Here is a 25579-nt window from a genome sequence, read left to right as displayed (position 1 = left end):
ATTGCTGGGTCATATGGTAGTTCTATGTACAGTTTTCTAAGGTACTGCCATACTGTCTTCCACAGTGGTTGTACCAGCTTACATTCCCACCAACAGTGTAGGAGGGTTCCCTTTTCTCTACACCCCCTCCAGCATTTGTTATTTGTGGACTTATTAATGATGGCCATTCTGACTGGTATGAGGTGGTACCTCATTGTAGTTTTGATTTGCATTTCTCTAATAATCAGTGATATTGAGCATTTTTTCATGTGCTTGTTGGCCATCTGTATATCTTCTTTGGAGAAATGTCTATTCAGGTCTTTTGCCCATTTTTCAATTGGGTTCTTGGCTTTTTTGCTGTTGAGTTGTATAAGCTGTTTGTATATTTTAGAGATCAAGTCCTTGTCAGTTGGCCCAGAATTTTGAACTCAGTATTAACATGGTGATGGTTCTGTCAAGATTTAGGGTTTTAAACTAAGCTAATAACTGTTCTTCACAGTAAAACTCTAAACAGAATCCTAACTGATAACATAATAATAGTTTTTTGTTTTGGGAAAGATCCTAATTTGACATTTAGTTTTAACTCAGGTACTGAACCAATAATTTCCAAGAAGCGTTCCAAAGTCATAATTAATTTCAGATAAGGCTGGTGGGGTGGTGGGTAACAGAAAGTTAAGGGAGGGAAGTTATGAGCAGACAGAGTCTGAAGTAACTCTTTCCCTTAGCACCTATTTTATGCTTTTGTTTATTTATTACCTCTTCTCCCTATGAAAAGGTAAGCTCTGTGATTATCTTCATTTACTGGTATATCTGCAACATCTATCAAAACAGATGTTCAATAATATTTATTGCAGGAATGAATCAATTGTTTTTTGTTTTTTGTTTTTTGTCTTTTCTAGGGCCATACCCATGGCATGTGGAGGTTCCCAGGCTAGGAGTCTAATCGGAGCTATAGCCACTGGTCTATGCCAGAGCCACAGCATTGTGGGATCTGAGCCGCATCTGTGATCTACACCACAGCTCACAGCAACGTTGGATCCTTAACCCACTGAGCGAGGCCAGGGATCGAACCTGCAACCTCATGGTTCCTAGTCGGGTTTGTTAACCACTGAGCCACGAGGGGAACTCCAGGAACGAATCAATTGTTGGTAAACAAGGTTAGCTGAGGTTGCTGTATGTTTATAAGATGGAAAGCATATTGTCTTTACTCTGTTCCGGGAGAGACTTTCTCATTTGTCTCCCCACAAAAATAGGTTCTGATGGGATTTACTCTGAGTTGGAGCCTAAACAGATTACATCAGAGATGGAGTGGTATTTGCAATGGCACAGCCTTTGCTTTGAGGTTCATGATACAAAGGAGTGGATAAGCTTCCTATAGTAGCTTCTGTTGTTGTCTGTTCCCAACGTGAGTAAGCAATGCCAGATGGGGCCCAAGACCACTCAGATAATTGAAATTTCCTACCATAGTGTACAGGGCCCAAAACACCACACCGATGGTATCTAAATGTTGGCTGGGCATTTAGGGATTGGAAGACCACATGAAAGCCTTTGACAAGACTCTGTTAATTGGTATTCTAAAATTTCTATTGCACTGAAATCAAATGAATCAGATATGGTCTAGTCCTCTTATGGAAAACATTTCTTATTTTGAAAGATCTGAAAGTGTTATTATTAGGAATGTATAATTTAAGTGATCATTTCTAGCATCAACTAAAATGATCATATGGTATTTCCCCAAAGACCTTTTGATATGATGCATTAGAGTAATATTTTTCCATTCACAGAATTAATCACATCTGCTTATATTATGCTTTTTGTATCCAACTAGCTTAGAATTACCAGTGTTTTATTTGTAATTTTTCTATTTATATTCATAATTATAATTAGTCTTTATTCTTTTTTAATTTTTTTGTTGTTTTGCCTTTTCTAGGGCCACTCCCGCGGTATATGGAAATTCCCAGGCTAGGGGTCTAATCGGAGCTGCAGCCGCTGGCCTACACCAGAACTCACAGCAACACCGGATCCTTAACCCACTGAGCAAGGCCAGGGATCCAACCCGCATTCTCATGGTTCCTAGTCAGATTCGTTAACCACTGAGCCACGATGGGAACTCCTGTAATTAGTCTTTAATCACATTTTAGTATCAACTTTATGCTAGCCTTGTTGAATGTTAAATGAATTTTGAAAATGTTCATATCTTTGTTTAACTTTAGTGTTTATATAGACAATGAGAATTATTCAGTGAGGTTCAGAAAAATTAAAGCTGAATCTGGTATTCTTTGTAATAAAAGTGATATTTTCTTCTATTATTATTAGCCTAAGTTTTACTTTTTTTTTTTTTTTTTTTTGTCTTTTTGCTATTTCTTGGGCCGTCCCTGTGGCATATGGAGTTCCCAGGCTAGGGGTCGAATCGGAGCCATAGCCACCAGCCTACGCCAGAGCCACAGCAACGCAGGATCCGAGCCGCATCTGCGACCTACACCACAGCTCACGGCAACGCCGGATCGTCAACCCACTGAGCAAGGGCAGGGACCGAACCCGCAACCTCATGGTTCCTAGTCGGATTCGTTAACCACTGTGCCACGACGGGAACTCCAGTTTTTACTTTTTGAGTCAAGTTTTCATGATTATATTGTTCCTGAAATTTTTCCTTTTTTTAGATTTTATAATTTAATAGTCATGATGTATTATTCTTTCATAATTGAAAGAATCTTTTTCATAGTTTTATTATTTTATTTTCACTTTTGTGTATTTTTATGTTTGCTTTAAAGATTCAATTAGAAGTACAAGAGCCTTGTATGTTTTTTTTAAACAAAAAACTCAGAATGCATTTGAAAAATTTACCAGTTTTATAATAATTGATATGTGGAGGTTTCCTTTCCTTAGGCCCTAGTTATTATTCTAAATTTTGCATTGAATACTTAGATTATTTTTTAAAGAGAGAATAGCATTTAGGGCTGTGATTTTCTTTCTTGAAAGACAGATTTGAGTTTATGCCATACATACATTCTGAAAACTACACTCTTGGTTTTAAAAAAATTTCAAAGTTCCTAGCTTAACATATTTTATTATTTTATAACTTTATTGAATTATAAATGTTTGGACTTCTTTGAAGCTGCTGCTTCTCCAGTCTTAGTATCTAGTCTGGCTTTGTGATGGGGGAGATCATTTGAGGTGGTTTTTGTTTGTTTGTTTGTTTGTTTTGCTTTTTAGGGCCACACCCGAGGCACATGGAAGTTCTCAGGCTAGGGGTTGAATTGGAGCTACAACTGCTGGCCTGCACCACAGCTCACAGCAATGCTGGGTAACCTAACCCACTGAGCAGGACCTGGGATTGAACCTGAGTCCTCATGGATACTAGTTGGGTTCATTTCCGCTGAGCGACAATGGGAACTCCAAGCATTAAGATTTTTAAGGAGACTAGGTCTAAAAGTAGCCCATAGGCAGCAGCATGACCACACATCCTGGTTTGCTTGAGGCCAGGTGCAGTTTATGTCTGCTGTTACAACATAATTATTTTAGGAAAGGATCCTGGGAATGAAATTATATTGTCACCCTGAAACACCCAAAGGTATTTAAAAGGCTGGAAGCCCTCATAACACACACCCAGAAAGCACTCAAGGTAAGGAGTGCCTCCTCTTTTCCTGACACCTGACTTTGTTTCTTGTATGAATGCTTCTGTGCATGCCTGCCCTTCTGAACTATCCAGCGACTGTATATTCCTAGCTTGATGCTTAGTTCTTCCCAACACCTTGACTCAGTCCTGTCTTACTTTTTCTGTTTTGGAGTTGTTCGACCAGAATACCTGCCCCATCTGGCAAATCCTCAATCCTTCCCAAGGAAGAGAAGGGTAGGACTTATGAACAAGTCTCCTCATGGTTATTTGGTGCTATCATAATGACCATCTGGTTTTCTTTTAATACAAAAACAATTATGCAGGTAAAAGAAAATGAATTTAGAGGCAATCACTCTTCCATATCTGTTCTCTGTCTTTTCAAGTCTACATTCCAGAATTTTTTTTTTTTCTTTTTCGGGCCACACCTATGGCATATGGAAGTTCATGGGCTAGGGGTCGAATCAGAGCCACAGCTGCCAGCCTACACCATAGCCACAGCAACACCAGATCTGAGCCACATCTGCAACCAACACTGCAGCTTACAGCAACACCGGATCCTTAACCCACTGAGCAAGGCCAGGGATCGAAACTCACAGAGACCAAGTTGGGTTCTTAAACTGCTGAGCCACAATGGGAACTCCATCCTGAATCATTTTTAGGTATTTGTTTTTAAATACAGATGTAATAGGGATGAGTGGCAAAATCTGAGTGATCTAGTTTGGCAAGCATATGGCCCCAACCACTTTCCCTGATAATTCTTTGGTATTACTTCACAGAGTGAGCACTGAAAATTTCCACTAGTATTTTTTTTTTTCCATGTGGTTGGCCAGTCAGGGACTTGGAAGCGATGGTTCCTTACCCGGAGGGATCCTCTCTCGCAGTACTCAATCACCCCAAAGATCATGGAATCAAGCTTCACTGTGCCGTAGAACTTGGTTAGGTTGTAATAGTCGATCTGAAGCAACTAAGATATAAGATATAAAATATATTTACAAAGCTAAATAGCCAGAAAGGAGCACCAGAGTAGTGCTGTGCTAATATAATATTTTATATGCTAATAAAACTTGTCCTGTTTCAGATCTTTGCTCTTGACACACGGGAGCACCAGTGCATTTCCTACTGCACTTGGCACTACATCTTACCCCAAAGCCTTTCTTTTGGCAGCAAAGGAATTTAAACACAATCCTTTGTGTACTCTCAAATCCTACTAGGACCATTTTCTAGGACATGCTGGTAGACTGCCAACATGTTTTACACCATCAAGCATCACTCTTCAACTTCTTTTGGTCAAACTTTCAACAAGTATGGTCATCCACGTCTTGGTCTGAGGGCTTCTCTGTCTGCATCCCCAGTAACATCTTGCTCCACCAGGGACCTCGATGCTTGGGGAAAATAGAATGAAGCTATTTCTCACTTAGAGCGTTTTAAGCAAAGGACACATACCTTGTTCAATTCTATCTTCTGTTTCTCAGTGAAATTGCCATCGTTGTGCTTGAGATCCTTTAGAATCACTCGCTGCCAAGATCAGTGGGATTGAAGAGATAATGTAGCGTGACCACTTACTTGCATGTAATCTGCCCGTGCATCTGTCTCCCCACTCCACCGTAAGCTCTTGAGAGGGGTCACACTATTTTATGGATGTTTATATCCCTGGTGCCTAGTGCCTGGGATATGGTAGGCTCAGATGTGACTGTTTCTTTAAAAATGGCAAGATAAAAAGGATGGAAGGAAGGAAAGAAGGGAGAGAGGAAGGAAGCAAGGAAAGGAGGGACAGAGGGAGGAAGGAAGGAAGGAAAGAAAGAAAGAAAGGAAGGAAGGAAGGAAGGGAGGGAGGGAGGAAGGAAGAAGGAAGGAAGAGAGAGAGAAAGAAAGAAAGAGAAGGAAGGAAGAAAGAAAAGGAAGGAAGGAAGGAAGGAAGAAAGAGAAGGAAGGAAGGAAGGAAGAAAGAAAGAAAGAAAGAAGAAAGAAAGAAAGAAAGAAAGAGAAGGAAGAAAGAGAGAGAAGAAAGGAAGGAAGAAAGAGAAGGAAGGAAGGAAGGAAGAGAGAGAAGGAAGGAAGGAAGGAAGGAAGGAAAGAAAGAAAGAAAGAAAGAAAGAAAGAAAGAAAGAAAGAAAGAAAGAAAGAAAGAAAGAAAGAAAGAAAGAAAGAAAGAAAGAAAAGAGGGAAGGAGGGAAGGAGAGGAGAGAGGACACAAAACCCCCATATGGGATTATCAAATTCCCACTGCAATGAACCAAAATATAATACAGGCTTGCCTAGACTGCTCTGAATCTCATTTATTTTTCCTTTTCCTTCCTACACTTTCCACCTCTTAAAAAGTCTATTTTTCCTTTAATTTACCCAGGGCGGTAAGCGTTGTAACCCTTGAAGCAGAGCCCTGCCCATTCCCATGAAGGGCTCTAAGAATAGCCCTGGGATCAGCCAGGCTCCCAGCCACTGCACTGCCCATGTCGGGAACCAGAAGGCTCAGCACACACCCCGGGGTGAGAGTTCAGAGAAGAGGAGACTAGTCACCTTTTTGTCGTATTTGCACTGTCGTAGTCTCTGGATGGTATCTCGCCTCCTGTCATCGTCGATCTGGCACAAGAAAAGGCTCATCATTCCCAAAGCTCCAGATCTCATCCCCGCCCTGCCAGCCAGAGGCTGAGAGGCTGTGCTGGGGGTGGGCTGTATCTGCTGTAGTTTGTGCACAGCAGGCTGTGTAGGCTCAGAACTCCTGTTATAATTGACCTGTGTTCTCCTTCCACTGCCACCTTCTCTCTCCAACAGTATCGTCTTTGCAAGTATCCTCCAGCCATGTGCATGCGTAACTCAGGGGTTTCCTCCCTTCTTCCTGTGCCCATTTAGGCCAGGGTTTTCCTTTGCTTCTTTCTCTCCCAGTCCCCCTTCTCTTGGGAACCACTGCCTATAGCTATAGACATGCTCTCGGGGGAGTGTGCTGTGCATTTGAGTTGTGAACTCACACCTAAAGGCCCAGGTACCAACTGAAGTGAGGACACCATGCTGGGGGCTTAAGAGGGCAGTCCTATCAGCTCTGGGCTCTGGGGTTGCCAGATCATCTGACTTGGTAATATGGATTTTCCTACGCCATTCCAAGATTTTTGTATTTGGGAGAGGATATGAGCCTTCAGAGTGCAATGTGCAAGACTTGGGGTGGAGTGCCAAGAGCTGGAGGACAGACTCCAGGCACACACCTGACCCAGGATGCAGCTTTACTTTTGCTGCTTTTAGGCAGGAAGGCATCTCAAGTCACACTATCCTGTTGACATGGCCCTGCTCTGAGGGACCACACTCATTCCTTCCTGTGGAGGTCCTGGCACTCCATCTCCTCTTTTGCTTTGCTACAAAAGCTCTGATGAGGAATTCCTTGGTGGTCCAGAGGTTAAGGAGTCACTGCTGTGACTAGGGTGCTGATGTGATCCCTGGCCTGAGAACTTCCACCTGCCATAGGCACAACCAACAAAATTAAAAAATAAAAACTCTGGGGGTTCCCACTGTGGCACAATGGGATAGATGACACCTTGGGAACACTGGGATACAGTTTCGATCCCCGGCCTGGCTCAGTGGGTTAAGGATCCGGTGTTGCTGCAGCTGCAGCTTAGGATCCCTGTCTCAGGAAATTCATGTGCCACAGGACAGCCAAAAAAAAAAAAAAAAAAAAAAAAGAAAAGAAAAGAAAAAAAAAAAAGAAAGAAAGGAAGAAAGAAAAGAAAGGAAACATAAATAAATAAAAACTCTGGTAAGACTCTGTGTATGGCGAGTGTCAGGATTGTGGTCTTCACAGCTACACAGACTGGATTCAAGCTGTGCCCTTGTTCCTAAAATTCTAGCCCTGTTGCCTCAAGGGGCTGGGGGAAAATGAAATGGGTGAACACGCCTGGCACTTAAGAAGAGCTCAGGAAGCCTTAGCTGTTACTATTTGCAGTAATCTGACTGGCTCCACTCCTTCTCCACCCTATGGTCCTTCAGTCTCCTCATCAGCAAAGTTATGATGATAACATTCACCTCATGAGGTCCGGGTGGGGAGGAGATAAGACAACATAGGTCCAGGAGTTCCCGCCGTGGCTCAGCAAGTGAAGAACCTGACATAGTGTCTGTGAAGATGAGGGTTTGATCTCTGGCCTCACTGAGGTGGTTAAGGATCGGGCCTTGCCATGAGCTGTGGTGTAAGTCACGGTCACGGCTGGGATCCTGCATTGCTGTGACTGTGGCATAGGCCTCAGTTGCAGCTCTGATTCCTCTAGCCTGGGAACTTCCATATGCCTCGGGTGCAGCCCTAAGAAGAAAAAGACAGCACAAGTCCAGCAGTGACCGCAGTGGATGGGAGGAGGGATCACTGGCTGCTGCTGAGATTAGGAGAATGTGGGCAAAGAGGAGCAGAGACCTCTTTCTTCTGCAGTGAGCAAGTCAGTCACCCGTCCGCAGGATGAGCAGAGTAGTTCCCCAAGGTTTCGGGGAACTCCAATATCTGCCCATTCCTACCCCACCCATCACAGATTCTCACTCTGTGCATTTCTCTTCCGGGTCAAATGCAAAGAATGAGTAATGCACCACTATCTCAGCCTCCACCAAAGTGTTCACCGGATCCAGTAGCTGACATTTAGGGCAGAGACAATCAAGGGAAAGACAGGACCCTGAGAATTAGAAAACATCTAAGTCTTGGATTCTGAACCAAATGCTCCCTGCCTGGCACGTTTCGTACAACGCTACCAAAGTCTTGGCAAACCTCTGGCAGGTTGCACCAGCTCTTGCATTCTTCGACAGGTAAGGCATGCCTCACCTTTAGGCTGACGTGGTTGGTCTCATTGGATTCCAGAGGAAAGATATTTTCAGGAGGAATGTGGGACCACTTTTTCTGACGAAGTGCGTATTCTCTTTTATATTTTCTACGAAAGGAACAGAACAAGCCAATAAGCTTTTATCAGTGTTCATGCCATCTGGTGTCTGAACATGAGGAGAAATCTAAAGCCCTGATGTCCTCAAGTATATCTGTGTGAGTAAGCCTGGCCCATGTTCTCCAAACTGGTGAGTGCCGGCCACCCACTTTCTCAGATCCTTCCCTAAAGCAGCCCTTTCTTAGAGTAAACAATTTGAATTGATTATACAGAGAGAGAACAACAAAAAAAAATTAACTAAATTTTTTTTAAATTTTTATAAAATTTAAACTGTAAGCCAAAAGGCAAAAATGTTGATTTTTAAACCACCAGAGAATATATCAGATCCCTAAATAAGCCAGCTCCTCTGACGTGTCTGTGCCTTTTAAAATGTACAAAGAAAACAGAACAGCACAGAGGAAATGTGACAACATGTAAGCCAATGTTCGAAATGTCAAGAATTTGTGATTGTTACCCCCAGTTAATTTAGATATAGCAGAATTCTTTGGTTGTAGGAAATGCTCACCTACAATTTTACAGATATTGCCAAATTATCTCTTGAAGCAATTACACAAATTTACCCTCCTGTTGTGAAAATTCCTGTTTCCTCCATATTCTTAGCAATATTTGGTATTATTTAACTTTTTTTACCCTTATGATATATGTGCAAGTGTTTAATTATTGCTTTGCATTTCATTTTCTTGATTATTAGAGATTAAGTATCATTTCAAATATTTTCTAGTTATTTTGCTGACTATATAGAGTTGCCTATTCATAACTCTGCTTATCTTTTCTTTTGCATTATTTGTCTTTTCTTATTTACTCACATGAGTTCCTTATACATTCTGCAAAATGTCTTTTTTTCCTTTTATGTGCTGCAAATACCTTCTTCTATTTATTGTTTTATTTAGCTTTATTGTATGAAAAGTTTTTATTTTATTATAGTCATGTTTATATATTTTTCTTCTTTGACTTTTCTTTTTTTGTCTTCTTTTTTAGAGCCATACCAGCAGCATATGGAGGTCCAAGGCTAGGGGTTGAATCAGAGCTGTAGCTGCCAGCCACAGCCACAACCACAGCCACGCAGGATCTGAGCCGTGTCTGTAACCTATACCACAGTTCATGGCAACACTAGATCCTTAACCCACTGAGAACCTCATGGTTCCTAGTCAGATTCGTTTCCGCTGCACCATGATGGGAACTCCCTTTCTTTGACTTTTCTTTTTATCTTGACTGAGAGGTAGTTTTCCACTTGAGGTCATAAAGTCATTTTCTATTAATTTCTTCAAAGTTTTGAAGTTTACTTTTTCACATTTAGGTCTCTAATCCATTTACAACCCATATGGAATGAACTTTATCTTTGTGTATTGTTTCAGGTAGGGCTTTCATTTCATTTTTCATGATGAAACCTACTGTTCCAATACCATTTCTCAACAGACTCATAATGGCACCTCTACTATATTCCAAGTTCTCATGCTTGCTCATAGCAGATTCTAGTATCTGAATTGTTTGTCTCTGAGTTTGCCTTTGCTTGTGCTTATTTGACAAACTGCTACTCACTTTCTCAAGGTCATTTATGATGACATTTTTTGTGTGTGTGTTTTTCTTTTTTTTTCTTTTTTTTTTTTTTTTGTCTTTTCTAGGGCTGCTCCTGCAGCATATGGAGGTTCCCAGGCTAGGGGTCAAATCGGAGCTGTAGCCGCCGGCCTACGCCACAGCCACAGCAACATAGGATCCGAGCTGCACCTGTGACCTACACCACAGCTCATGGCAACGTTGGATCCTTAACCCACTGAGCAAGGCCAGGGATCGAACCCGTAACCTCATGGTTCCTAATTGGATTCGTTAACCACTGAGCCATGACGGGAACTCCTATGATGACATTCTTAATGTCCTCTAAGCAGACATGATTATTCTCTTCCTATGCTTCCATTGGACTCTGACTATTCCTCTATTAGATTGAGAAAAAATAGTAATATTATTGACCAAAGACTGTGGTCCTAAGACCTGATGGGAAGTGGGGTGACTTGAAGCCTCCTGGGCTCTCATCTCTGCATTCTAGAAGACTCTGGGGAACCAACAGAGCCAACCTCCATTCATGCTGATTTAGAAGATGCTATAAATTATCCACTTCTTTTCTTGTATAGCTGTTGGAATGGAAAACTATAAGAATAACATCCATCTTCCAGATCTCCTCATGGAAACACTGCTGTTCTGGCCATTAGGAAGCCCAATCTCTGCTTCCTGATCTTAGAGAAAATGGAAAATGCCTATTTCCACCTGTTACTGTGTGATTCACACCCATTTGGACTTGGTATTTGAGGGACAGTACCCATCTGTGGCCCTGCTATTGGCAGGCTTCACTCTCCCCAAATTTTGGTTTCCACTTGCCTTCAACTAAATGGTCCCCGTACATTGAAGGTCATCTCTTATATTTCTGGATCACCCAGAGTCACAGGAGTCAAGCTCTGCCTTCAGACCAAAGAGAACATTTACCTCCTTTCCTGGAGAAACCTTTAACTGACATGCAACAGGCTGGACCTTTGTTATGAGAAAGTATAGTGACACAGAAAAACCAAAGCTCATGATACAAAGAGAAAACTAATGTTTGGTTTTGTTAGGAAATGGGGGTGATCCTGATAATTTAGTAGGATAGAAAGTTTTGTGTTTTTAACATATATGGATTAGGAGGTAGTGTGGAATTCGCTCATTCATTTCTATGTTCAACAAATATTTCTGAGTATGCACTATGTCTCTGGCACTGCATTAGGCTCTGTATATGTCCAAGCTGAGTAGAACCATCATGGAACCGATGATCAGAAGGCCTGGGCTCTACTTTTGGCCCAACACACAATCTGGGACTGATTCCAGACAAGCCATTGGCTTTCTGGGTCTCTCTTTCTCCAGGTTATAACAGGAGGTTTGGAATAGATGATTTCTAAAGCCTCTTCCAACCTGAACGTTATGTAATATAGAGAGAGACTGAAATTTCCCACAACATGCTAATAAAACAGCAGAAACAGCTATCTCCACCTCAAGAATACCTATTAATAGGGTCATCAAGACACCATATTTCAACCTCACAGCAGTTCAGATGAGGATATTGAAACTAAGTGAGATGTCTAGGTTGCTAATAATATGGTTAAGACCAACCAACTGGTTATATTACAGAACTGGGATTTGCGTTCAGGTGTCTCTAACTGCAAGCTCTAAGGGATCTGCTCAGTACTATTCGGTCCTTGATAGAGTCTTTGGTGCAGAAATGCCTTCATGGCTAAAGACCTTCTTGAGAATGTATAATATCATCAACAGACATCAGGCTTCTCTGTCTGGCCCCCCGCCCTCTCTGCATGATGAGCACATCAGGGTGGAGGGGTGGTGGGTACCTGAGCACCAGGAGGGCAATGAGCAGGAGCAGGACTATGGTCCCTGTGAGAGTGAAGACGGCGATCATCAGGATTTGAGGGCCTGGGTGGAAAAGACAGTAAAAATCTCACCAGTAAGGATCTTTGAAAAGAGAAGAAACACACTTCACAATATTCTAGGTTGTATAATATGATTTGAAGAAGGGGAAAAAGAGACACCTTTAAAAATATTTATCTTTTGGGATTCCCTAGTGGCCTAGTGGTTAAAGATTCAGCATTGTCCCTGCTGTGGTTGCTGCTGTGCTGTGGGTTCGATCCCTGGCCTGGAAACTTCCTCATGCTAAAGGCATGGCCAAAAATAAAATAAAATAAAATACTGACCTTTTATTAATCTCTTCCCTGGTAATATAGATTCTGCATCCTTGCTCTTTGAAGAAATCTGTCTGGAATGTGCCCCAGAGTGGCTTAACTTCTGCTTCATGGTTCATACATCTTGTTTCTTATAGGAACCATCAAATGTGATAAGAACATAAAATAGTTTCCAGCATACAAATAATTTCAGTGGGAAGCCTAGCTGATGTCTTTTAAATCAATATACCTAATGAGGATTCATACTAGAAGAAAGAGACAAATATTTTTCTTCTTCTTTTTTCTTAATTAAAGTATAGTTGATTTACAGTGTTGTACAAATTTCTGCTGTACAGCAAAATGTACATACATACATTCTTTTTCTCATATTGTCTTCCATCACATTCTATCCCAGGAGACTGGATATAGTTCCCTGTGCTATAACATAGGACCTCATTAACAGCTATTTTTCAATACAGAGAACAAATCAGAGGAAAAGTATGTCAGTGTGGAGGAGTGAATGACAGAGTTGGCCACTGGTCCTTTCCAAGCTCCACCAGGTCACTGAGGGAAATCAATGAAGAATATAAGGAATTTTATTTATTTGTTGTTATTATTATTTTATTTACTTATTAGTATGTAGGTGAAGTTGTGTAGAGAGAAGAACTTGAGAGACTTGCAGAAGAGTAAGTGGAATTCAGAAAAATGCAGATCCAACCCAAGGAAGCATTGAAGCAGAATCTGAGTATGTAGAGGAATAAGCCCAGATGGAGAAGAACAACACATATCATCAGCCTTGACAAATTAAAGAAAAATACAGGTGAGTTTGGGAGGTGGGAAGGAGGTAGAAGGAAGGATAGAATAGGAAGGATGAAGTTTTATAGATACTTGATAGAACACAAAGCTTATGCAGATTAATTAAAATCACAAAGGCACCTAATAAATGTCTTGACAAAAAGATATAACTATATTGAGAAGAGCTTAGCGTAATGTATGGCTGGTAAAAATGAACTAAGTCTTCATTTATCAATATAAGGAACTGGAGTTCCCAATGGCTTAGCACTTGAGGATCAGGCATCATTGTTGCTGAGGCTTGGGTCACTGTTGTAGTGTGGGTTTGATCCCTAGCCCAGGAACTTAGGCATGCCACAGGCACAGCCAAAAAAATATAAGAAATAAACAGAAAATATCTAAAATTGAGAAATCAAGAAAGACATGCATATTATTTAGAAATATGCAAATACTAAAAGCAGAAGGGAAGAAACACCACGGATACAGAAGTGGGACAGGGCACACTCACTTTCTAGTAAGAATATTTCTGCTTTTGGATTTTAAAATCATGTGCATGAATTTTTCTTCAAATAAAAATATAACTAATGAAGGTGCCCCTGGAATGCCAAGACCTCCTCATTAAAGTAGCACCTCAACAACTCACACTGTATTCTCTCTCCCAGCCCCGTGATATAGACCCTTGGGGGTGTGGCCCATGTCCTGCTTGTTCATCTGACACCTTTAGCACAGAGCATGAGACCTGGTACCTTGTAACCTATCAATAAAAAAAAAAAATGCTTGAATAAATCGAAAATTGAATAAACACTTGGCCCTGCTCATCTCACTGTCTGAGAAGAGGCAGGGAAAAAGTGCCCAAATATTAGTTTATGTAAATAAATTCATATTAAAAAATCTCGTGTGCTATTAGACTTAGCTCACATGTCACATGTATTTTTAAACTGTTTTTGTTTCATCGCATTATATCCTTCTACTGAACCAGTTATTTATCTCTGAGATGGAAGGTTTAGTAAGGTTCACACTTCAACACTTTTCTATAAGGGATGAAGTTGAAGGATTTATGTTTTGCTAACTTATAACTTTGCCTCTGCTTGTTATTTTGTTTTCTGTCTAGGGGACTATTTAACAGTGAAAATGTGAGCTTTGGATTTCTCTTCCCATCAGGGCATAAATAAACGATTCCCTTGAAGGTGGAGCTGCATTGTGGGCATACCGACATTGGTGAATTCCATTAATTAATGTAATCATCACTTCCATCCCCATCACCACCATCCACCCCCATGCTCCTCCCAGCCCCACACAAAAAAACAACAGTGAATATGAGAAATACAGTTTCAACTGGGCAGATGATTCTACTCCGCAGTCTCCTAAAATCACCCACCCTCTAGACTGGAGCATGAGTGAGAGGAAACACCTGTTGGGCCCTTAGCCCCTCTCAATTCCTATCTGCTTCCCATAGTGTGAACATCACACTGCACGAAATAGAATTGTGATATTCAAATATGCTATACGCTATTTAAATATGGTAATTTTAAAATCAACATGCTTTTCAGTTTTGCTTGTTAGATAAGCCACAGCATCACATCAGTTCTAAGGCTAAGCTTCTGCTACCTTCTGGGGCTGCTGTGGTATCACATTCTAATTAATTGTATTCACTGTGTATGGAGATTGAGTTTATAACCCCAAGGTGTCATATGGCATAATTGTTGGAAAGAACTTTGAGATCAGTTAACAAATCTCCTGACTTAACAGAGGAAGATACTCATGCTTAGAGAAGCAAACTGACTAAAATTAACACCATCTAGATGTTGACTAGACCACATGCATCCTTATTTCATATTGTCTTTCCTTCCTTCTTTCTTCCTTCATTTCCTTCTCCTTTCCTTTATTTGTTCCTTCTTTCCTTCTTCCCAAGGCACTATGTTGGGGCAAAGATTGGACCCTGCATGAATATGGTGTCTGGCAGAAAAAGGTACAAATAAATATGATGTAAATAACATGCTAGAAGTTCTGGTGTAATAAGGGTGAGATCAGTAACCTCCTGAGATGTTTGAAAAAGCTTAGGAAAGGTGAAATCCGAGTTAAATGTTGAGGATGAGTGGTGGTTGGCCAGTCATGTGGGGAGTGATAAATTTTACTCAGAGGGAATAGCATCAGTAAAGACGACTTACATGTAGTTGCAAGACCTTTTCTTTAAGGAAGTAGGAGAAAGTTGAGAGAACAGGGAAGGGATTTCAGGTTAAGATGAAAAATAAGGATGGGGGAGTTCCCGCTGTGGCTCAGCGGGTTATGACGAACCCAACTAGTATCCATGAAGCCTCGCTCAGCGAGTTAAGGATCAGTCTGGCATTGCCGTGAGCTGTGGTGTAGAGTAGAAGACGTGGGTTTGGATGCTAAGTTGCTGCGACTGTGGTGTAGGCCGGTAGCTGCAGCTCCAATTTGACCCCTAGCCCGGGACCTTCCATGTGCCTCAGGTGCAGCCCTAAAAAGCAATCAATCAATAAATAAATAACACCAACAAAAAGAACAAAAAAAAAGAAAAAAAAGGATGGATAAGTAAGAAGAGCTCAGACATGTGTGCTATTATAATAAGGTATTTGGACTCTACTCTGCAGGTAAAGTGGAGCTGCCAGTCAACATTAGCAATAGTTGGGGAACATGACTGGATTTTCACCATCATTCTGGTGGCAGTGTCAATTGGATGGGAGATGGGAAGGAGGCAAGACTAAGGTAGGAAGACAGTTGGATGTTATGTTCCTGTAACCCCGGAGGTGATGGCGAAAGCTTGGGTGAGGGTCACAGACTAAATCCGCATTGTCCACTGCACTGCCCCAGGTGCTTAGAACACAGCTGGTCCTAAGTCAATATTTGTCAAATGAATGAAAAGACAGTGATGGCATGATCTCCAGATGACAGGTTCCATTACTCAGGTGGCAGTTGTGTCCACAGATGAAAGACCAGGCATGAATACCTTATTCATATACAATTTGAAAGATGGAGTTACTTATTTGTAAACTAAATGTAACAGTTAAAAATGAAAAGCTCTGCACTAACGGAATTTTCTAGTTAACTGAGGATGAAGCAAAGTTGCCCAGGATAAGGTAACGTCCCTGTTCTATGTAATATAAATATGGAATGTGCTCTCTTTTAGGTAAATAATGAGAGCTGTCTCAAAAATCACTTTTTGAAAAGTTCAGTACTTTACGAAGTACAGACTTTCTGTTCATAACCAAAATATCTAAACTCTTAAAAAATACGTTAAAAATAAAAACCTAACTCTGTCATGGAGGGCTATAATTAAGGAAAGAGGAAAATAATTTTAACTCAAAAGTTACAAAAGAAGAAGTAGAGAGTTGCAGAAGCCTGGGAGAAAAGAGATACATTTCAGAAGTTCAAGTTTGGTTTAAATCTGGGAGGCTTGAAAATGGTTCTAGAGATAACTTTTTTAAAAAGCTTGCTACAGAAAATAAATCAACTTTTAAAAGTAAATGACAGTAAATCTGAGGAGTTCCCGTTGTGGCTCAGTGGTAAGAAATCCGACTACTATCCCTGAGGATGTGGGTTCAATCCCTGGCCCTGCTCAGTGGGCTTAAAGATCTAGCATTGCCATGAGCTATGGTGTAGATTGCAGACTTGGCTAAGATCTAGCGTTGTGTAGGCTGGCAGCTGTAGCTCTGATTCGACCCCTAGCTTGGGATCTTCCATATGCCACAGGTGAGGCCTTAAAAAGAAAAATAATAAAAAAAAAAATAGAAAGTAAATGACAGTAAATTGGAAGTCAGATCAGCATTGCTTGTGGTTTGGAAGAATGGACTCCCCTCCCCCCCTCTTTGCTTTAGGCAACTACTTGTGCCTACTGGATACAAACAGGGGATCACCTGTAACCAATCTGACTCATGGAACAAAAGAATACTAGAAACAAAGTTATACATCTGACATAAACAAGTACATTCAGTCAGAACTATTCTCTTCAAGTCAGATCAACCTTTCAGTTAAGAGTTTCTGCCTGTAAAACAGAGCTAAGATAGAAATATTTCTAATTTATAATTTTTAATATTTTTAGATGGTAAATTAATACATTCATTGTGGAAAATTTGGAAAATTAACACAAATATAAAAAGGCAAAGAAAGATCTATGATACTATTACTTGGAGGTACTGTTAACAATCTAGCGTATTAAGGGAGTTCCCGTCGTGGCGCAGTGGCTAAGGAATCCAACTAGGAACCATGAGGTTTCGGGTTCGATCCCTGCCCTTGCTCAGTGGGTTAAGGACCCGGCATTGCCATGAGCTGTGGTGTAGGTCTCAGATGCAGCTCGGATCCCGCGTTGCTGTGGCTCTGGCGTAGGCTGGTGGCTACAGCTCCCATTCAACCCCTAGTCTGGGAACCTCCATATGCCGTGGGAGTGGCCCAAGAAATGGCAAAAAGACAAAAACAAACAAACAAACAAAAAATCTAGCGTATTTTTTAACAGTCTTATTTCTATGCATTGCTTTACAAAGTTAGAATCTCACTAAGAAAAAAGCTGTATTTTCCTATTACTTTACATTATACCTTTTCCCATGTCATTTAAAATTTTTTGTAAACAATTATTTTTAATCAGTAGCATGATACTCCATTTATGAGTGTATCATCATTCTCTAAGTCAATTTATTAACAGTGTTTCCGCATTTTTTTGCTTCTTTGGGCATAAATATTTGTCCAAATTTAAACTTTTTTTCCTAAAAATAGATTAGTAACATGGAATTACTTACCATTCACTGCGGAAAGCCTTGGCCAAGCCAGCCATGGGCAGACTGTCCTGAGACCTTGTTGCCCAGGAGATACGTGGCTGGTCCTGGCCAGTGATGGTCAGTATTATACAGACACATTGCAAGTTGCACAGGGGAAGGCCGGGCCATTTTAGGATTTAATGGGAACTCAAGTTAAGTGGGTAACCAACATTATGACCCAAGTATGTCTCCTCTGAGGGATGGGGACAGTTTAGAGTCCATGCTCAATGACTACCCTTCAGCCTGATGACATCAGGTATTCCTTGCTGAAGTAAGTATTTCTTGAGTTAACAGCAGTAAAATGTAAATGGAGTGAGAAAATATGTCTCTGTGTTCATTTTGCCAATTGCCAAACCTAGTTTTATTTATTCCCCCCCCTTTTTTTTTTTTTGAACTTTTTGAACTGCACCCGAGGCATATGGGAATTCCCAGGCTTGGGGTCAAATTGGAGCTGCAGCGGCCAGCCTACACCACAGCCACATCAACGTGAAATCTAAGCCACGTCTGCGACCTACACCACAGCTCATGGCAATGCCAGATACTTAACCCACTGAGCAAGACCAGGGATTGAACCCTCATCCTCATGGATACTAGCCAGATTGATTTCTTCTGCACCCCAAGGGGAACTCCCAAACCTAGTTTTCTATAGGATAACTTTTGTTAAAGGGGAGGTAGGACTCATATTAGATAGGTATAGCTAAATCAGAATGGGAGATTTTCAGTGTTTAATCAGAACTGTAGTATCATGCATTGGGTGGAGAAGTAACGTCCACAACCACAAACTTGGCATATCAAATTCAGACAATAAGCAAAGCAAAACAAAATCTAATTCAGACAATAAGAAAAACAAAACAAACATTATTTGTTTTATTGTTTATGCAATTACACTAATTAATTGCATAAACCATAGAATTCACTATCCTTACCAAAAAGCAATTTTAAGGCAAGAAAATTCACGAAGGATATCTTACCCCGGCCTGGAATATCATTAGGAAGTTTGTGGTTCTTCCAGATGAATGTGGGGCTCTTATCCACCGGGTTTGTATAGTTTTTGCGGGTATCATAGGTCAAAAGGACCTTGTACTGTGTCAGGGCATGAAAAAAAGAAGATGAACAGATAAAGACATGTTAGAATGACTTCTGATGAGATTGACTATCCTGCCCCGTGACATTTGAATTTCACAGTAATACTTCTCACTCAAAGTAAATGTTAACTAGCTGGGAGCTAGTTAGGATCCATTCAGTTCTCAGTGTGAACACGAATTTAAGCTCCAAACAGGCTGATTGGTTTTCTGTTTTTTTCATGACTATACACCATGCCTGTCCAACCAAGATTCTTTGGGTCTTCAGGAAACTAGTTCAAATCTTACATTTTACAAATGTTAAAAGAGAGGCAAGAAAAATTAAACAGCTACCTCCAAGTCACATGAAAGGGAGGCACCAGTGTTTTCCACAATATTAAGTTGCTATTGAAAATGATGGCTTGAGAAAAATGCACCTTATCCGTTATCCATATTTATACACATCAAGGGGCTCCTAGAAAATTCTATATTTCTTAAATTCTGTCAGTTATATAATTTTCTCTATGCTCCAATGTGCTGTCTTATATATGACACTACTTAGGTTTCTAAGATAAAAGATCTCTTATTCAAGTAATCTGCCAATGGAAATGTTACTATATCCTTAAATTACTGCTGCATATATCGAATCAACTTTGTAAGAGACATCTGGAAAATGACCGTCCTTCTAAATTCACCACCACTCCCTCAAAACATTCTGGACAAAAGTTCTACATCCTCAAAACTATACTCTTATTTTGAAGGCAGAACATACACTTGCATATTTTGAGGATAGGAAATATCTTATATATTAGAGGCTGATAGATTATCTCTTTACTGAGAGCTACTCTGGTTAGGGAATAACATATAAGTAGCCCCAGATTTTGAGAATTAATCCCTGTTTTTCCTATATGTACATATTATACAGCACAAGTCATGGCATTATTTTTAAAAGTTCAGCTAGATTTGCCTTCAGGGAGAGTAAGTACATAGAACCTTTTTTCTCTTAAAGAGCACTCATGAAGCTGACAAGAGATCTCACGCATGTATCTGCTTCTCTCCAAGGGAGGCAAAGGCAATATTCCAGATGCAAATAACTTAGAGCATGTAGTTGTTACAGAAGTATTGAGCTGATCTCATTTGAAGGTATTCCCAAGTTACGTCGCCAAATACAACAATATACTAAAGGTTCAATATCACTAAAACAATGTAACTAAAAACTATGGATTACTTTTCTGAAATGCTGCTCCCTCCCACACACCTGGAACTTCTGATTTAATGTTCTCAATCTGAGCATCTTTTTCTCTAGCATTCCACATTCTCCACTATAGATGTCTTTTGCAAAGCCAGGTCAATCTATACGCTCAATGTATTAGTTAGGGGTGTCATAATGCTCACGTTGGAAAATTACATGAAAAAATGAGTAAATTTTTAAAGTATATTCCTGGTTATGTCAGCACCCAATCTCAAAGAAAAAAAGACTTTCAACTGACCATTAAGTTGGTTAGAACAGAAGCTTCTAGTTTGCGATGAGACAATTCTGGATGACATAAAGACAGGTTTGAATTTAAATGCTTATCAGCCTTCAACTATGTGCCAGATAAGAAGCTAAGCACAGGAGACATGGAGAAATGAGATTCACTCCTTTTCTTTAAAGAACCTACTACATAGGTGTGTGACTATATATACACTATGTCCATATAGTGTGTGAATATAAAGCATAATATTAGGCGGTGGTTTATATATGCCAGAGAGATTACACAATTGATGATTTTCATGAGACTTCAAAGGGAGAGAACAGTGAAAGTTTCACTGAAATTTCCAGTTGTAAAAATGAATAATGCCATTTGCAGCAACATGGATGGAACTAGAGACTCTCAAACTAAGTGAAGTAAGTCAGAAAGAGAAAGATAAATACCGTATAATATCACATACTTGGAATCTAATATAAAGCACAAATAAACCTTTCCACAGAAAAGAAACTCATAGACTTGGAGAACAGACTTGGGGCTTCCAAGGGGGAGGGGGAGGGCCTGGGATGGACTGGGAATCTAGGGTTAATAGATGCAAACTATTGCCTTTGGAGTGGATAAGCAATGAGATTCTGCTGTATAGCACTGGGAACTATATCTAGTCACTTTTGATGGAGCATGATGGAGGATAATGTGTGACTGGGTCACTTTGCTTGCTATACAGTAGAAAATTGATAGAACACTGTAAACCAACTATAATGGAAAAAATAAAAATCATTAATAAAAAATTTTTTTAAATGAATAAATGCTTCTTAGGAGAAAACTGCCATCTTCTCATATCCCATTAATAGTCCATTCTTTATATCTGTGTCTTCTGGGTGGGTATTTTTTATATAGTACATGGAGTAGATATTCCGCATACAAAGTTCTATGGGTCAAAATGTTTAAGGACTGCAGTCCCAAGGGGGGGGTGATAATTACAAATCTGAATAAATGAAATTATAGATTCCAAACATGGCTTCTCTAATTCCTTTCTCTATTAATTACCTTCCCGGATGACCCACCCCATCCCATCACTTAAACCCAAGTTTCTGATAAGATGTCACATACTTTGCTGGTGTCCACAGAGGTGTACAGGAGAAACATAGTATTGTCAATATCCCCACAGTTGTCCAAAGTCACAGGACCCATGTGCCCTAGGGCAAAATCAGAAAGAGTTAGAGGCCATTGTTGACTTCTTGACTGACTGAAAGACCAGTTACATCCTGACAGAGGGTATCAGATAGGTTCAAAATGCTCTATTTTATTGAAAAATTGTTGACTTTAATGATATAATCAGAGGGCCTCTGGATTGATTATTGGCCCTGAGATCTCTGAAGGATATTTTTATGAGAGATGATATATAGTTGAGAGGAAAACTCGTTTTCATTGAATTTAGGATGCTGATCCTAAATGTAATTTTTCAATAGATTTCTCTTGATTATTAATGATAAGTTATTTTCTAAGAGTATTTATCTATCAATGGCACAGTGTGTAGTCACTCCACAATCTAACTTAAATTGTAACCTAGATTGTAAACCATCACTATCATTTATTAGCTGAACACATCAAGAAAATTAATCTCTTTCCGTCTCAGTTTTCTCATCTATGAGATTATAGCTGTATAGGATGAGCCTATGAAGTGGCTGTTTAGGTAAACAAACAAACAAAAACAACAACCCCCCCCCCAAATATCAACAATTTCATGTGGTCCAATCTAATAGCTAATATTTATTGTGTGTTTACTGTACCAGGCTCTGTGCTGAGTGCTTTATATGCATTTATCATTTTATTCTTCCCCAAATACCATGACATAGAAGCTGTCATTACTTCTGTTTTACTGATGAGAAATCTGAGGTCAGAAATGTTAAATAACTTGCTCCAGGTTAAAGGTACAACTAGCAGGTGGCTAACTGCTGCTTGTGATCACAGACGTGCAGGCAAAAAGTGGCAGCCACTGTTGTTGCACCTCCCCCCACTGTTGAAACCCTTCCCCCCTCTGCCGATATGACTCCCAGAGGATGTAAAAGGTTGGTGTCCCCTCACCCCCACTTCATTTTTCTCTTTTTTCCCTTTAAACCAGACATGGAAGATTAGAATACTCAAGCAACTACGTATATGAGGGAAATTAGAAAGTGACTACACATGCCTAGGAGAAGGCTCAGAAAAGACCTGAGAAGACCTTAAGTTTCCATTTCAGGCTGATCCTAAGCAGAGACAGTCTACAATAATATAAACAAAAACTAAAGCTAGCAAACCCTGGGGAGTAGGAAAATTCCCCATTCGCCATATGATTTTCAGGATTACCACATTATGAGATTCAAATGTTCAATTTTCAACAACAACAAAATCACAAAACATGCAAAAAAGCAGGAAAGTATAGTTCGTTCAAAAGAAAAAAAAATAAACCAGTGGAAGTGGAAGCTGAAAAAGACCTGACGGCAGATCTGCTAGATAAAGGCTTTAAAACAACTATCTTAAAGTTGCTGGAAGAACTAAAGGAAGAGATGGATAAATTCAAGAAAATAACATATGAGAAAAATGTAAATATTAATAAAAAGATAGAAAATCTAAAAAAGAAGCCAGAAAGAAAAACTGGAGCTGAAAAGTATTAGTAACTGAAATAAAGAAGCAAAGGCAGGAGTTCCCGTCGTGGCGCAGTGGTTAACGAATCCGACTAGGAACCATGAGGTTGCGGGTTCGATCCCTGCCCTTGCTCAGTGGGTCAAGGTTCCGGCGTTGCCGTGAGCTGTGGTGTAGGTCACAGACGCGGCTCGGATCCTGCGTTGCTGTGGCTCTGGCGTAGGCTGGCAGCTACATCTCCGATTCGACCTCTAGCCCGGGAACCTCCATATGCCGCAGGAGCGGCCCAAGAAATGGCAAAAAGACAAAAAAAAAAAAAAAAAAAAAAGAAGCAAAGGCATACTTGAGCAGGCAGAGGAAAGAATTAGTGAACTTTTTTCCTTGAAAATGCTTGACAATAATGCAGAACGATTATACATAGCAAACACCTTCAAAATTTAAACCCTTTAAACATTTAACTTTTCAGCATTAATATGTACAAATGCTATTACAGGAGTGGGGTGAGGCAGGGTGAGAATGGTGGATTACAGCCTCCATAGGGATCAGGGTATCAACAGTGTTACTTTTAAATTATAGAATACCAATTTCATTCAGAAAATGGAAATTATCAAATCTGAAGAACAGAAAAAAAAAAAGATTGAAGAAAAATGAACAGAAACCAAGGGACCTATGAGACACGATCAAACAGACCAACACATGCGTTGTGGAAGTCCCAGGAGAAGAGAGAGAGAGAGAAGGGTAGAGAGAATGCTTAAAATAATAATGGTGCAGTGGAAACAAATTTGACTAGTATCCATGAGGATGCAGGTCTGATCCCTGGCCTTGCTCAGTGTGCCAGTCATCCGGCGTTGTTGCCATCTGTGGTGCAAGTCGAAGACTCAGCTTGGATCCCCTGTTGCTGTGGCTGTGGCATAGGCCAACAGCTGTAGCTCCAATTCAACCCATAGCCTAGGAACTTCCATATGCCGTGAGTGCAGCCCTAAAACAACAACAACAACAACAAAAAGGCAAAAAATAAAAAGTAATCCAACTATATGATGTCTATAAAAGATTCAGTTTCAATCCAAAGATACAAATGGGCTTAAAGTGAAAGGATGGAAAAGGACATTCAATGTAAATAGTAACCAAAAGACAGCAGGGGTGGCTGTTCTAATATCAGATATAATAGATTTTAAACCAAATAAATTTATAAGAGGCAAAGAAGGACATTCATCACATATTATTAAAAGGTTTAATATAGCAAAATATATGCCAATTTTAAACATTAACAGATTAATAAAATATATGAAGCAAAAATTGGCACAAAGTAAACAGTTCCACTATAATAGTTAGAGATTTCATTATTTCACTTTCACTAATAGATAGAATAACAAGACAGAAGATAAGTAAGGAAACAGAGGAATTGAACAAAACAATAAACCAATTAGATATAACAGACATATACAGACACTCTTCCCAACAATATAATGCACATTTTTCTCAAGTGCCATAGGATATTTTCTAGGATAGACCCTATGTTAAGAAACAGATTAAGTCTCAATAGATTTTAAAAGGTAACTATCATAAGAAGTACCTTCTATGACCCCAATGGGATGAAGTAAGAAATCAAGAACAGAAGGAAAACCGGAATATTTACCAGTTTATAGAAATTAAACAGCACACTTTTAAACAACCAATGGATCAAAGAAGAAATCACAATAGAAAATTTTAAAAACCTAGAGATAGGTGAAAATAAAAGCATAAAACACCAAAACTTACGGGACACACACAGTGAAAGCAGTGCTAAGGGGAAATTTATAGTTATAAATACTTACATTAAAAAAATAACAATGGGAGTTCCCATCGTGGCGCAGTGGTTAACGAATCCGACTAAGAACCATGAGGTTGCGGGTTCGGTCCCTGCCCTTGCTCAGTGGGTTAACGATCCGGCGTTGCCGTGAGCTGTGGTGTAGGTTGCAGACTCGGCTCGGATCCCGCATTGCTGTGGCTCTGGCGTAGGCCGGTGGCTACAGCTCCAATTCGATCCCTAGCCTGGGAACCTCCATATGCTGCGGGAGTGGCCCAAGAAATAGCAAAAAGACAAAAAAAAAAAAAAAAATGATCGCTAACAATCTAAGTTTACAACTTAAGGAACTAGATAAAGAAGAACAAATTAAATCCAAGGCTAGCAGAAGGAAGGATGTTATAAAGATTAGAGCAGAAATAAATGAAATAGAGAACAGAAAATCAATAGAGGAGATCAATGAAACCAAAAGTAGGTTCTTCAAAAAGATCAACAAAATTGACAAACCCTTAGCTATAAGGAATAAGAAAAAAAGAGAGAGAAGACTTGAATTACTAAAATCATAAATGAAAGTGGGGGAGTTCCTGCTGTGGCAAGCTGAAACGAATCCGACGAGGAACCATAAGGTTGCGGTTTCCATCCCTGGCCTCACTCAGTGGGTTAAGGATCCGGTGTCGCCGAGAGCTATGGTGTAGGTCACATACTCAGCTCGGATCTGGCATTGCTGTGGCTGTGGTGTAGGCCAGCAGTTGTAGCTCTGATTTGACCCCTAGCCTGGGACCCTCCATATGCTGTGGGTGCAGCCCTAAAAAGCAAAATAAATAAATAAATAAATGAAAGTGGAGGTATTATAACCAATGCTACTGAAATGAAAAGGAATATAAGGGAGTACTATGAGCAA

General features: G+C 40.1%; 1 protein-coding gene across 8 annotated transcripts in view; it reads right to left on the bottom strand.

The window, feature by feature from the left end:
• The window catches only part of GUCY2C (guanylate cyclase 2C), a 672163-nt gene that overhangs the window by 579134 nt on the left and 67450 nt on the right, over positions 1–25579 (bottom strand). For all 8 annotated transcript variants that reach the window (XR_014845323.1, XR_014845322.1, XM_085024752.1 and 5 more), the window contains 7 exon segments: positions 21384–21469; positions 18715–18826; positions 11856–11937; positions 8376–8481; positions 6110–6172; positions 5039–5110; positions 4455–4559 (listed from right to left, as the gene is read on the bottom strand). Coding sequence is in view for 6 of the 8 variants with exons in the window: in XM_085024752.1 (XP_084880878.1) it covers positions 4455–4559; positions 5039–5110; positions 6110–6172; positions 8376–8481; positions 11856–11937; positions 18715–18826; positions 21384–21469 (626 nt within the window). In the remaining 2 variants the exon portion in view is untranslated.

The sequence above is a fragment of the Sus scrofa genome, chromosome 5 (assembly GCF_054392235.1).
Source record: "Sus scrofa isolate SSC_HxYL_T2T_F1_AM1 chromosome 5, Sscrofa_HxYL_maternal_Yorkshire_Landrace_v2.0, whole genome shotgun sequence".
In the NCBI taxonomy this organism is placed as follows: domain Eukaryota; kingdom Metazoa; phylum Chordata; class Mammalia; order Artiodactyla; family Suidae; genus Sus; species Sus scrofa.
This window is presented reverse-complemented; position numbering and strand designations above follow the sequence as displayed.